Below are 13,470 nucleotides of genomic sequence, written 5' to 3'. Positions count from 1 at the left end.
GTATTGTGTTCTTTCCACTTGTTTATCCCAATCCATATGAGATTGTAACTCCATTTTTCTTACTCTTGATATTATCTTAAATTCCCCAAGCCAGTTTGCATTGTTCTTTTTTTACTAGAATTAGTAATATTGTTTGCTAAATAATAATGTTTACTAAAAATAAAATCTTCTTGGGTTAATACTTAGGAGCAAGTTCTTAAATCAGGCCATCAAAGAAGTAAAAATAACTGAACAAAACTGTTTCCACAAACCATAAGTGAAATATTGAAATTACACAAGAGTTGTAATTAGTAAACTTATCCATAGACTTAACTTTGCTGACACAAAAAGTGCATATGAAGTTACCTTTGTGAGTTGAAATTTAGTTGTCTCATGTTTTGATACTTCCTTATGTGTGTGAATTTTTTCATTCAATGTCGTCTTATTACATTAAAAAATATCCATAGTGCTTTCGTGAATTTTTGAAAGGAAAAATGACAAAAGTGCTGTTTTCTTCTGGGGGCTTCTGGGATGTTATAAATATACCATTGATTTAGAATGTAAAGATTTCAAACTTCTTTGGCATGTCTTTTGACATAGAGTTCATATTCTAGACAGGCTTTGAAAGTAAAGTTTCAGGCATAATTATTTATTACTGTGTCTTTGTCAATAATTGCATTATTTAGCAGCTTAACAGTTGTTTTTCATACTTTGTTTTGCCATAACTTCTACTTAGGACTTAACATACAAAGATGAAACACAGTAGCCTGTTGTACTTTGAAATATAATCATAATAAGTTAATTACATGAGCTTTTTTAAAAAAAGTAGTTTTGGCAGCTGATGTAAATTATAGTTTGGTGGTTGGTTCATTGTTTTGTTTTTTTTAAACTAGAACATGTTTTTTGATTATAGATCTCACAGGCTGACCTATGGTTGCTTTTAATGTCTTTATCTGTAGCTGTGGGAGACTTGCACTATTTGGAAAGTTGCCTCTAGTTTTACAAAGCAAAGCACTGGTTGGAACAGATGAAAGTACTATAATCCTAATACTGGAGTGTTGGCTTTAGACCAACCAACATGTTACTGATGTGAGAACACCTTGAGTACATTCACCTACCCCAGATATTTTTAATGTGTATACTTATAATGTTGGATACATATACTCTTTCCAGCTGTATGCATTTATCACAGTGTCCTTGGGCCTATTATCCCTCAATCTGAGCATTTGGGAAAGAGAATGTCTTTTTCTCATATTTTATGTGCTACATAGTATATTTGTATCTTTGTGATTGAGGAGTGGCTGTCAATCTGTGATTGGGATCATAATTAACCTAAATATCCTAAATATGACTGGAACATGAATATACTTGATATAGACATTCATAGTTGATGATGCTTAGTATAATAGAGAAGACTAACATTCCAGTGATTTTAAGTGAGAGCAAACAGAAGAAAAAAGATAGTAGAACAATCACAGGTTAGTCCATATGGTTAAAAATTTTTGAAATGAGAAAATATTCAAGGATTACTTGAATTTTTTTTATTCATTAGATATTGGTAGATACAGTCTGGGCCCTCTCTTACCTTACTGATGCTGGCAACGAACAGATACAGATGGTAATAGACTCTGGAATAGTCCCTCATTTGGTTCCTCTCCTCAGCCACCAGGAAGTTAAAGTGCAGGTGAGTTATTTACTAATAACATGCTACTATCTGCTTTAAACATGATATTTGAATATGGATAATATCAATAGTTAAGTATTTTTTAGTCTAATAATAACATATCTGTGATGGAAAAGAGTGAATTATTATATCCCCATTTTAAAGAAGGAGAAAATGAGGTATGATTACTACAAGAATATCCCTTTTCCTAGAAAAAAAGCCAAGATGACTTCTTTGTAAATTACTGATCTCTAACGTAGAGCAGGGCAGTTCTTAAAGCAACTTGGGTAGCATCTGAAATAAGTTTTGATGATTTTATTTTTCCTACTTTCCCTATTTTTCTTCTTTTACTCTCCTACTCTTTTTTTCCCCCTATAGCTATCCTTTTTTACTCTTCTTCACTGCACTTGGCAAGTTTAGTTAATGCTCAGCCTCACTGGCACTGTGATAAAGGCTCTGTACTGAAATGTGCTGCTTAGGGGCTTCCTAACTTGTATTCTTCCAGTTATTTAAAATCATTTTCTTTGATTTTTGTTTTATTGTATTATTTTAAAATCCTTCCGTAGAAATATCCCAAAAAACCTGCATCTAGAAAGAGCTAATAAAGAGAAGATGAGAAGTTCACACAGTTACAAGCAATAACTGTCAAACTACGGTGGTAAAGGGAAGTGCAGCAAGCTCTCCCTGTCCTTCGGAAGTAAATAGCGTGTTTTAATCGTAGAATGACAAAGAACCTATAAACTACAATAATAGCATAAGGAAAACTGTTAACCAGATTCATTTTATCAGCCTTGGCTAGATGATAAAATCAAGTGTGTGAAGCTTAAAGAAAAAAATTGGTTTCCCTTGCCCAACTTTTAGAATTTGTTTCAGTAAATCTGCTATATTTCCTAGAAATCTGGGCTTAAAAATCTCTTTAGGTTATTCATATGCTGTCAAAATGAAAACTCATCTCTAAAATTTAAAGCACTTTAAAGAAAAGAAGGAACGCTTAGCTAAATTCAGAAATAATTGATTAATAGAATACTTTGTCATTTAGGGGTATTTGTAGTCTATTTTAAATGTTCTTACTAAATTCTTACCATGAAGTTTGCATTTCTTAAGTGTGGTACTTAACGTCTTGGTATAGGTTTTTGGTTTGCATTTTGTTTTTGTTTTTTTCTGAATGCATCTTCACTTTTAATACTAGACTTTGAGAAAATAGTCGTTAGACTTTTACTTTAGCCAGCTCGCAAAGAAATTTAATGTTCTATACCTTACCTGATAACTAATGTAGATTTTGTAAAACTTTTTAAATTTTTCATGCCATAAATTTGGAATATAGAAAGAATAATGTAATGAACTATGTAGGTTTCCTGTATATTTCTACTTCCCCTCCAGATTACTTTGACACAAATCCCAGATATTGTATAATTTCATCCAGCTTGCATCTGTAAGAAGTAAGCCTATTTTTTTTAACATTCACAGTACCGTTAGAGCACTTACGAAAATCCAATCAGTATCTGAATTTTACTTTTTGCCTCATTTTTTTTCACAACTTGACCAAATCAGTAGGTCTTCAAACAAGGTCAGCACATTACATTTAGTAGCTATGCCCTTATGTTTCTGTTACTCTTCCTTTATTCTTTCCCTTATCAAATTTATTTGTTGAAGAAACTGGCTCACTGCAAAACATTTTTGAAAGAAATTAAATAAGACCTAAATAACTAGAAAGGTACCTATGTTTGTGGATTGAAAGATTCAGTATTAGGGTGGCAATGGTCCCCAAAATTATATACAGATTAAATGCAGTTCTTGTTAAAATCAATATTGAAAGTACAGTGGACCCAGAAATAGCCAAAACAGTCTTGAAAAAGCAATCAAGTTTGGGGACTTCTCACTTTAAAACCTGACTACAAAGCTAGAGAAAACAAAATTTTGTGATTCTAGTATAAGGATAGACATACAGATCAATGAAATAGAATCAAGAGTCCAGAAAGAAACTCATACATTTGTGATCAATTGATTTTCAACAAGGGTGCCAAGAAAATTCAGTGAGCAAAAACAGTCTTTTCAACAAGTGGTGCTGAGGCAACTGGATACCCATGTATATAAAGGAATGAAGTTGGATCCCTATTTCATACCATATTTTTAAAAAATAAACTCAAAAATGAATCACAGCTATTATGAAATGAAAACAGCTATTAAACATCTGGAAGTATAAACCTCTTACAAGGCATAAATCTTCATAACCTTGAATTAGGCAGTAGTTTCTTAGATTTGACACTGCAAGAAGCCAAAGAAAAAATGCCCCCCCCCCCCAAAAAAAATTAGACTTCCAAAATTTAAAACTTCTAAAGAGACCATCAAGAAAGTGAAGAGACAACCCACACAATGGAAGGAGATATTCACAGATCATATATGAAATAGGATTTGTGTCCAAAATACATAAAAAACTCTTAAAACTCAACAAAAAATGGCAACCCAGTTCTAAATGGTTTTTAAAAAGTAATGTTTTCCAAAGAAGACATACAGATGGTCAGTAAGCACATAAGATGTTCAACATCGTTAGTCACTAAGGAAATCAATCCTGAATATTCATCAGAAGGACTGATGTTGAAGCTGGAACTTCAGTACTTTGGCCACCTGATGCAAAGAACTGACTCATTTGAAAAGACCCTGATGCTGGGAAAGATTGAAGGTGGGAGAAGAAGGGGACGACAGATGATGAGATAGCTGGATGGCATCACCGACTCAATGGACGTGAGTTTGAGTAGACTCCAGGAGTTGATGATGGACAGGGAGACCTGGCATGCTGCAGTTCGTAAAGAGTCAGACACAACTGAGCAACTGAACTGAACTGAATACAAACACAAATCTCTATGTAAATGTCACGAATGTAAATCAAAGCCACAGTGAAGTACCACTTTATACTCACCAGGATTGCTATAATCCAAAAGACAGTAACATGTGTTGGCAAGAATGTAAAGAAAATATGATCCTCATACATTGCTGGTAAGAATGTAAAATGGTATAGCCTCTTTGGAATATAATTTGACAGTACCTGGAAAAGTTAGAGTCATTATATGACCCAGAAATTCCACACCCAGGTGTATACCCAAGAAAACTGGAAACGTGTTCACACAAAAACTTCTGTATTATCTTATTTTCTTTATGGTCATAATTATTATCTAAAGTTATCCTTCATACTTACTTGTTTATTGACCATTTCCTCTTACAGTAACGGAGGCTCCCTAAGAACTGAGGTTGTATGTGTCCTATTCACTACTCTGTTTCTAAATCAGTGTCTGACACAACTTGCTCAAAAATATAGCTTGCCATGAATGAATGAAGATATTTCTCATAGCCTGCCTAATACACCTTTGTGTATAAGGAGTGATTCCTATAGAACAACATCATCTCATTAAATATTTTTATGTTTCAGACAGCAGCACTTCGAGCTGTAGGCAATATTGTTACTGGAACTGATGAGCAAACACAAGTAGTTTTAAACTGTGATGCTCTTTCACACTTCCCTGCACTTCTGACACATCCCAAAGAGAAAATTAATAAAGTAAGTATTTTTAAATACTGTTTAATAAATAGCATGTGAAGAAGTCATTTTCATTTATGAAATTAGGTGGTTGAGTATCTTTCATATTTATTAATATAAGCTGTCATTTAGACATTACGAGAAAGTAAGATATTTTACTCTTTATGATATGGACTGGTACATGATTTTCCATTTTTACAATAAACCAGTTGCAAACAGTGCAAACTTGGCTCTCCTGGAAATGATGAAATAGAGATAATTGGGTGTTAAATGTTGTATGATTAGAAAATTTTAATATCTAAGTTAGGTAATCTTAAGTTTAATATTTTTTAACTATCTGATAGTGTGTGTGTGTGTGTGCGTGTGTGTGTGCATGTGTGTGTGCTTGTGGAGGCTATGAAAAGGGGGCACTGACTGGTGATGCTGATACTGGAGTGCATCTGAGGCTGTTGTAGAAGTGCATGGGTTGTTGATTACAACATTGCCTATGATTATAGCCCAAGAGCAGCTCACCTAAGTAGCCTAGCACCCTGAAATCTCTGACAGGTTCACTAAACGTGGTCCTGTGATCTGATCCAAAAGAGCCTTCTGCACATTAGGAGTAAAACTTGTTTGCTATTTTTTTAAAAGAGAGAAAATATTTCCTTTAGTAAATTCATATGTTTAATAAATTTATTAAGTTTGTAAATTATAGTAATAGCCTACATAGGACACTAGGCAGACATTTTGTCTCATTTCATTCTGTGTTTTCAAGTGGCTTTTATTTTCTGTGAGGAAAAGCAACTTGTAATCTTCTTGGTAGCAGTAGTACCATTGTGGTATAAAGGGTAACATAAAAAGATCATTGAAGTAGATCAGTAAAGCCGTTGAACATCTGATTCTATCTTTGAGAGAGATGGTGCAGTGAATGAATATTACAAATAAGTATACAAAAACAATCCGTTGTTTGATTTTTGTGTGTTTCAATCATCATGAATAATTGAGATACTCATCCGTTTTGGCTAGGACTCTTGATCAGAATAGAAGAGGGAATAAATAAGATTTGTGTTTGTATTCAGTTCAGTTCAGTTGCTCAGTTGTGTCTGACTCTTTATGACCCCATGAACTGCAGCATACCAGGCCTCCCTGTCCATCATCAACTCCTGGAGTCTACTCAAACTCATGTCCATTGAGTCGGTGATGCCATCCAGCTATCTCATCATCTGTCGTCCCCTTCTTCTCCCACCTTCAATCTTTCCCAGCATCAGGGTCTTTTCAAATGAGTCAGTTCTTCGCATCAGGTGGCCAAAGTGTTGAAGTTCCAGCTTCAACATCAGTCCTTCTGATGAATATTCAGGTTTGATTTCCTTTAGGATGAACTGGTTGGATCTCCTTGCAGTCCAAGGGACTCTCAAGAGTCTTCTCCAGCACCACAGTTCAGAAGCATCAGTTCTTCAGCGCTCAGCTTTCTTTATAGTCCAACTATCACATCCATACATGACTACTGGAAAAACCATAGCTTTGACTAGACAGACCTTTGTCAGCAAAGTAATGTCTCTGCTTTTTAATGTGCTCTCCTAGGTTGGTCATAGCTTTTCTTCCAAGGAGCAAGTGTCTTTTAATTTCATGGCTGCAATCACCATCTGCAGTGATTTTAGAGCCCTAAAAAACGAAGTCTGTCACCGTTTCCACTGTTTCCCCAGCTATTTGCCATGAAGTGAAGGGACCAGATACCATGATCTTAGTTTTCTGAATGTTGAGTTTTAAGCCAACTTTTTCACTCTCTTTCACTTTCATCAAGAGACTCTTTGGTTCTTCTTCACTTTCTGCCTTAAGGGTGGTGTCTTCTGCATATCTGAGGTTATTGATATTTCTCCCATCAATCTTGATTCCAGTTTGTGCTTCATCCAGTCCAGCGTTTCTCATGATGTACTCTGCATAGAAGTTAAATAAGCAGGGTGACAATATACAGCCTTGACATACTCCTTTCCTGATATGGAACCAGCCTGTTGTTCCATGTCCAGTTCTAACTGTTGCTTCCTGACCTGCATACAGATTCCTCAGGAGGTAGGTCAGGTGGTCTGGTATTCCCATCTCTTTCAGAATTTTCCACAGTTTTTTGTGATCCACATAATCAAAGGCTTTGGCATAGTCAATAAAGCAGAAGTAGATGTTTTTTCTGGAACTCTCTTGCTTTTTCGGTGATCCAGTGGATGTTGGCAATTTGATCTCTGGTTTCTCTGCCTTTTCTAAAACCAGCTTGAACATCTGGAAGTTTACAGTTCACGTACTGTTGAAGCCTGACTTAGAGAATTTAGAGCATTACTTTACTAGCATGTGAGATGAATGCAATTGTGTGGTAGTTTGAGCATTCTTTGGCATTACCTCTCTTTGGAATGGGAATGAAAACTGACCTTTTCCAGTCCTGTGGCCACAGCTGAATTTTCCAAGTTTCCTGGCATACTGAGTGCAGCACTTTCACAGCATCATCTTCTAGGATTTGAATTAGCTCAACTGGAATTCCATCACCTCTGCTGGGTTGTTACAGTTCATCAGTTCCTTAGTATTTGTTCAGCCAAGCTTCTTTATAGTCTTAGTGCTTGGAACGTTTTCAAGAAGTTTTTAGAAGGTTAGTTTATTTCATTAACAATTTGTCCAAGGAAAAATACAGAAAAGGGGACAGAGAAATACAGATTCTGAAATTTTTTATTATGAAAGTCATTCATAGTAAAAATCATTTGGTTATGGTAGTGAATGCTTTTTCCTAGTTCAGCTGCAGATTTTATTTTTCAGTAAGAAATATTAAAGGAGTGTTTTTTCTACAGGAAGCAGTGTGGTTCCTGTCTAACATCACTGCAGGAAATCAGCAGCAGGTTCAGGCAGTAATTGATGCCAATCTTGTACCAATGATAATACACCTTTTGGATAAGGTAAGAAAGTCATCATGTTAGTATCTGTGTAAGAGGAAAAGAACTTAATATAACTAAGTATGTGTATATATTTTTTTCTGTTTAATTAGAATTGATACAGTGGCATGAGTTGACAGATAAAGAAACTGTAGTATAAACAAATAAACTGCCCAAGATCAAACAGCAAGTAATTGTGCTATTTAGTCATATGCCATGTCATCACATGCTTACATTAATGTTTGGGAAAGACAGTTTAAAATGTCACAATCAAAAAATAAAATGTCACAATCACAGCATGCGGGTGTTTTCCTGAACACTGATCTGTTAATTAAAGAGAAATTATCTCTATCCTCTTTTCCTCCATGTTTCTTACAAACTGCTAGATTGGGTTCAGTTTTTAGGGAAAAATATTTAATGTTCTAATGATTCACATGGGGAGATACATTCTGTTTATCCTACATTTAGTGATAATTTAGATTGATAACTGAGCTCAGCTGTTACCAGACTGTTCCACCCATTATTATAATGTTATTCATCATTCTTTCACATAGTGGTTTTTAAGCAGTCATGATGAACATTACCTAGATCCCTTATTTTACTACGAACTGCAAAATGATGACTTTGTAATTGTGTCATTCTTTATGTATTAGGCGTGATTCTTCAGTAAAGAAGATTAAAGAGCGTTTCCTTATCAGCTGTTTGTTTACTTCCTTATCAGCTGTTTATTTACTCTGAAATATATTTCATATAGGAAAAGCAAGATAAATGTTTGATTCCTGCTTACTATCATTCAGTTTTTAGAATGACATGGTTCCCTAACAACCTCAAAAGGAGATGAGTGCAAAGTTATCAGTGTCATTAGGAAATTATGGATTTACATATATCTATTTTTATTATAAGTTTCAGTCCTTTGTAGTTTTTGTTTCTGATGCTCAGGTTGTCCCTGACCGATGAGAACCTATTTTAAGTTTGGTGCCCGTCTTTTTAACATCACCCGAGTATTTGAGAGCTTCCTACCTTTTGGATATGACATGATTCCTGGGCCTTTTTTTTTGGATGTATTTTCTGACCTAGACCTGGAATTAACGATTTACCGGGTGTCTTGGTTCCCTTTTGTAGCAAGTGGTATTTAAAGGTCATAGTTCAGATACTAAGGATGATCATTGCTGCAAGATTGTCATGGTATCTAGGCTTGAATGAATAAAATAGGAAGTAATTTTTTTTTTTTTTAAGAAAATGAAAGATATACATATTGTAATTTTTGTAAACATGAGAATTCATAAAAACAAATCACAAATGAAAGAAAGCTATCAGATATCACTGAGTAAGATATTTTCACTTCTTTGATTTTGTGTTTTTATCTCGTCTATGCTGGAAATCTTTCTGTAGACATAGTTACTTGACATATTGAGGTATATAATATAAAATCTGTCAAAATAACAAGACCACATTGATACTAATAACATAACTACTCCACTTTTGGGATTTCCTTGAGGATTTTTTTTCTTTAGGATATATTCCATCAATGATGTACTTAAAAATAATGTCACTTGAAATTTCTATATGTGTAGTTAAGCCACCAGCTTCATATACAGTTTTTTGTTTCTATGTTCTCTTTTATTTGGGGGAATTGCTTCAGTTTGGGGGTTTTATTTTTCTTTATTTTTGCGCATGCCAAGAGGCTTATGGTTTGTTAGTTTCCCAGTCAGACCCTCAGCAGTGAGAGTGTGGAGACCTAACCACTGGACTACTAGAAAATTCCCTTGTTTATTTTGTTTTTGGTTATGTGAAGCATTTATAGTTTCCAAGTAAAAAATAAGTACCTTGTCTTCAAGGTAATACACAAAGGTTCTGTTTCTGTCTGTTCTTCCCTATTTTTTCCCTTAATTTTTGGATTATTCTTCTACTGTTTCTTCTTTAAACAAATGTCTGTGTAAGGTTTTTTCCACGTGCCAGGTTATATTTAGGATCACTGGATCCACAAATAGACATAGATATAAATTTACTATATAATGCCCATTTCCTGCAAGAAAGGTTGTGTACTGTTTTACACTCCTACCAGTCTTACTGACAGATACTTGGGTTTTCTCAATCTGATAGGTAAAAGTAGATATCCTACTGCAGCTTTTTGTTTGTTTGTTTCGTTGAAGTATGGTTGATTTACAGTATTTAGTATTAATCCATTGCAGTTTTTTAAATTTTCTTGGTTAACTCTCAAAGATGAGATTCTTAAATATATGACTTTTTAGGTGATTTTTAAATTTATTTTTTAATTTGTATGAGAGTAACCTTTATAAGATAGTCTTTATTACAGTCTCATTAATCATGGGTAGTTTTACTTTTAAAACTATGTGTTTAAAAAGATACTTTATTTTACCTTGACATTTCTTTGACTAAAGTAAAATTGTAACTTCCTTATTTTTTTTAACTGATTTTATTGTATTTTATCATTGACTTCATTTGATATTATGAACAGCAATATCAAGTCAGTTTGTTGTTGGGAAAGTTCACAAAATAGAATCCTCATTTGTTAAATTGGGTAAACTGGGTTCAAAGCCTTATCTTTATTATATGAATACATAAAGGCTAGAAGAAAACCAGGGGGAGTATGCAGTTGAAAAATCATTTCAGGAAACCCCTTTTGCAGTTTATCTTATATTGCAGTTTATATCCTTTACTTTGCTTTTATAGGGAGATTTTGGCACTCAGAAAGAAGCTGCATGGGCCATAAGTAACTTAACAATTAGTGGAAGAAAAGATCAAGTAAGTTCAGCTCTTATATATTTCTCCAAACTGATAAGTAACAGTACTAATAATTCTAAGATTTGTATTTCAGTAAATCATAATTTAAGATAATAGACATCCTGTGATATATAAAAGTGTCACCTTGACTTCCTTTAGTTATATTTCATAGATGTGAAGTGTTCACTTTCCAGCTTCTTGGAGAATTTTTCTAATCCAGTGTAAGATGAAGCACTTATCGTCAGGGTTGTTTTTGTTTTTTTAATGTTAAGGAAAAAACAAGACTTTTTAGGTTAATAGAGCAGAATGAAACTGCCTCACACATTCTCCTAACAAATGAACAAAAACAAAAATTATCTGACAGTAAACCAAGTAAGGAACTAAATTCAACTTAAAAGCTGGGGCTAGGAGCTAGGGTGAACAATGTGAGGTGCCTAGGGCATAAAATTTAAAGAAACACTTAACTCTCAGAGTTGTGCAGGTAACAGAACTTTACATTGTGCCAACTGACAAAAAAAATGAGTTTTATTTATTTTTTATCTTCTGGCCACACTGCACAGCATGTGGGATCCCAGTTCCTGGACTAGGGAATGTACGCCCGTGCCTTCTGCATTGGCAGCACAGTCTTAACCTCTAGACTGCCAGGAAAGTCCCAGTCCCAGATATGTTTCACAGACAAGTAAAAAGGGGAAATTTGGAGCGCATAATTGTCACAGATAAGCCATAGACTGAATCCACTCAAATATGAATATAGAACAGAATATAAATGTATTACATGGCAATAACTAATAAAGATGATAGAAAATTTGCAAATTTGATGGAACCATAGAATAGCAGATTGAGAGAGAGGTCGCCAGGTATATGACGGTGCTAAATGTTAAAGCAAAGAGAGGATGCTGTCACACTGAACAATTGTAATTAAAAAAAAAATTATTACCTGGCCTCTTAACTGACTTCATAATTTAATATTAAAGGAGAAAGGATCTCTGAAGGAAGTACTCCTTATGGCAAAGAAATGTGTCATATGAAGTTTAGTGATTCCTTCATTTTCACTTCAGTTTTTCTTTTCTCTAAGTTAGTGAAGAACAAACATAATGCATTAAAAAGAAAAGGTTAGTTTAATGTAGGCTAACTTTACATGGAGAAGGGAATTCCACTGGAGAAGGGAGTGGCAAACCACATCAGGATTCTTGCCTTGAGAACCCCATGAACAGTGTGAAAAGGCAAAATGATCGGATACTGAAAAAAACTCCCCAGGTCAGTAGGTGCCCAATATGCTACTGGAGATCAGTGGAGAAATAACTCCAGAAAGAATGAAGAGATGGAGCCAAAGCAAAAACAGTACCCAGCTGTGGATGTGACTGGTGATAGAAACAAGGTCCGATGCTGTAAAGAGCAATATTGCATAGGAATCTGGAATGTCAGGTCCATGAGTCAAGGCAAATTGGAAGTGGTCAAACAAGAGATGGCAAGAGTGAACATCGACATTCCAGGAGTCAACGAACTAAAATGGACTGGAATGGGTGAATTTAACTCAGATGACCATTATATCTACTACTGTGGGCAAGAATCCCTTAGAAGAAATGGAGTAGCCATCATGGTCAACAGAAGAGTCCGAAATTCAGTCTCAAAAATGACAGAATGATCTGTTCATTTCCAAGGCAAACCATTCAGTATCACAGTAATCCAAGTCTATGCCCCAACCAGTAATGCTGAAGAAGCTGAAGTTGAATGGTTCTATGAAGACCTACAAGACCTTTTAGAACTAATACCCAAAAAAGATGTCCTTTTCATTATAGGGGACTGGAATGCAAAAGTAGGAAGTCAGGAAACACCTGGAGTAACAGGCAAATTTGGCCTTGGAATACGGAATGGAGCAAGACAAAGGCTAATAGAGTTTTGCAAAAAAAGAACACACTGGTCATAGCAAACACCCTCTTCCAAACAACACAAGAGAAGGCTCTACAGATGGACGTCACCAGATGGTCAACACTGAAATCAGACTGATTAATATTCTTTGCAGCCAAAGATGGAGAAGCTCTATACAATCAGCAAAAACAAGACCGGGAGCTGACTGTGGCTCAGATCATGAACTCCTTATTGCCAAATTCAGACTGAAATTGAAGAAAGTAGGGAAAAGCACTTGACCATTCAGGTACAACCTAACTCAAATCCCTTATGATTATACAGTGGAAGCGAGAAATAGATTTAAGGGACTAGATCTGATACATAGAGTGCCTGATGAACTATGGACAGAGGTTCATGACATTGTACAGGAGACAGGGATCAAGACCATCCCCATGGGAAAGAAATGCAAAAAAGCAAAACGGTTGCCTTACAAATAGCTGTGAAAAGAAGAGATGCAAAAAGCAAAGGAGAAAAGGAAAGATATAAGCATCTGAATGCAGAGTTCCAAAGAATAGCAAGAAGAGATAAGAAAGCCTTCTTCAGCGATCAATGCAAAGAAATAGAGGAAAACAGAATGCGAAAGACTAGAGATCTCTTCAAGAAAATTAGAGATACCAAGGGAACATTTCATGCAAAGATGGGCTCCATAAAGGACAGAAATAGTATGGACCTCACAGAAGCAGAAGATATTAAGAAGAGGTGGCAAGAATACACGGAAGAACTGTACAAAAAAGATCTTCACAACCAAGATATTTACG

General features: G+C 35.0%; 1 protein-coding gene and 1 non-coding gene across 2 annotated transcripts in view; both read left to right on the top strand.

Annotated features, from left to right (window-relative positions):
* The window catches only part of KPNA4 (karyopherin subunit alpha 4), a 63,511-nt gene that overhangs the window by 39,950 nt on the left and 10,091 nt on the right, over nucleotides 1-13,470 (top strand). Inside the window, exons 11-14 of the mRNA XM_040247946.1 lie at nucleotides 1,532-1,663; nucleotides 5,067-5,195; nucleotides 7,979-8,083; nucleotides 10,754-10,825. Coding sequence (XP_040103880.1) covers nucleotides 1,532-1,663; nucleotides 5,067-5,195; nucleotides 7,979-8,083; nucleotides 10,754-10,825 — 438 coding nt within the window. The remainder of the gene's footprint in view (nucleotides 1-1,531; nucleotides 1,664-5,066; nucleotides 5,196-7,978; nucleotides 8,084-10,753; nucleotides 10,826-13,470) is intronic.
* Nucleotides 5,411-5,753, top strand: LOC120860063. The gene has a single exon (XR_005720232.1).

The sequence above is a fragment of the Oryx dammah genome, unplaced genomic scaffold (assembly GCF_014754425.2).
Source record: "Oryx dammah isolate SB20612 unplaced genomic scaffold, SCBI_Odam_1.1 HiC_scaffold_2, whole genome shotgun sequence".
NCBI lineage: Eukaryota > Metazoa > Chordata > Mammalia > Artiodactyla > Bovidae > Oryx > Oryx dammah.
This window is presented reverse-complemented; position numbering and strand designations above follow the sequence as displayed.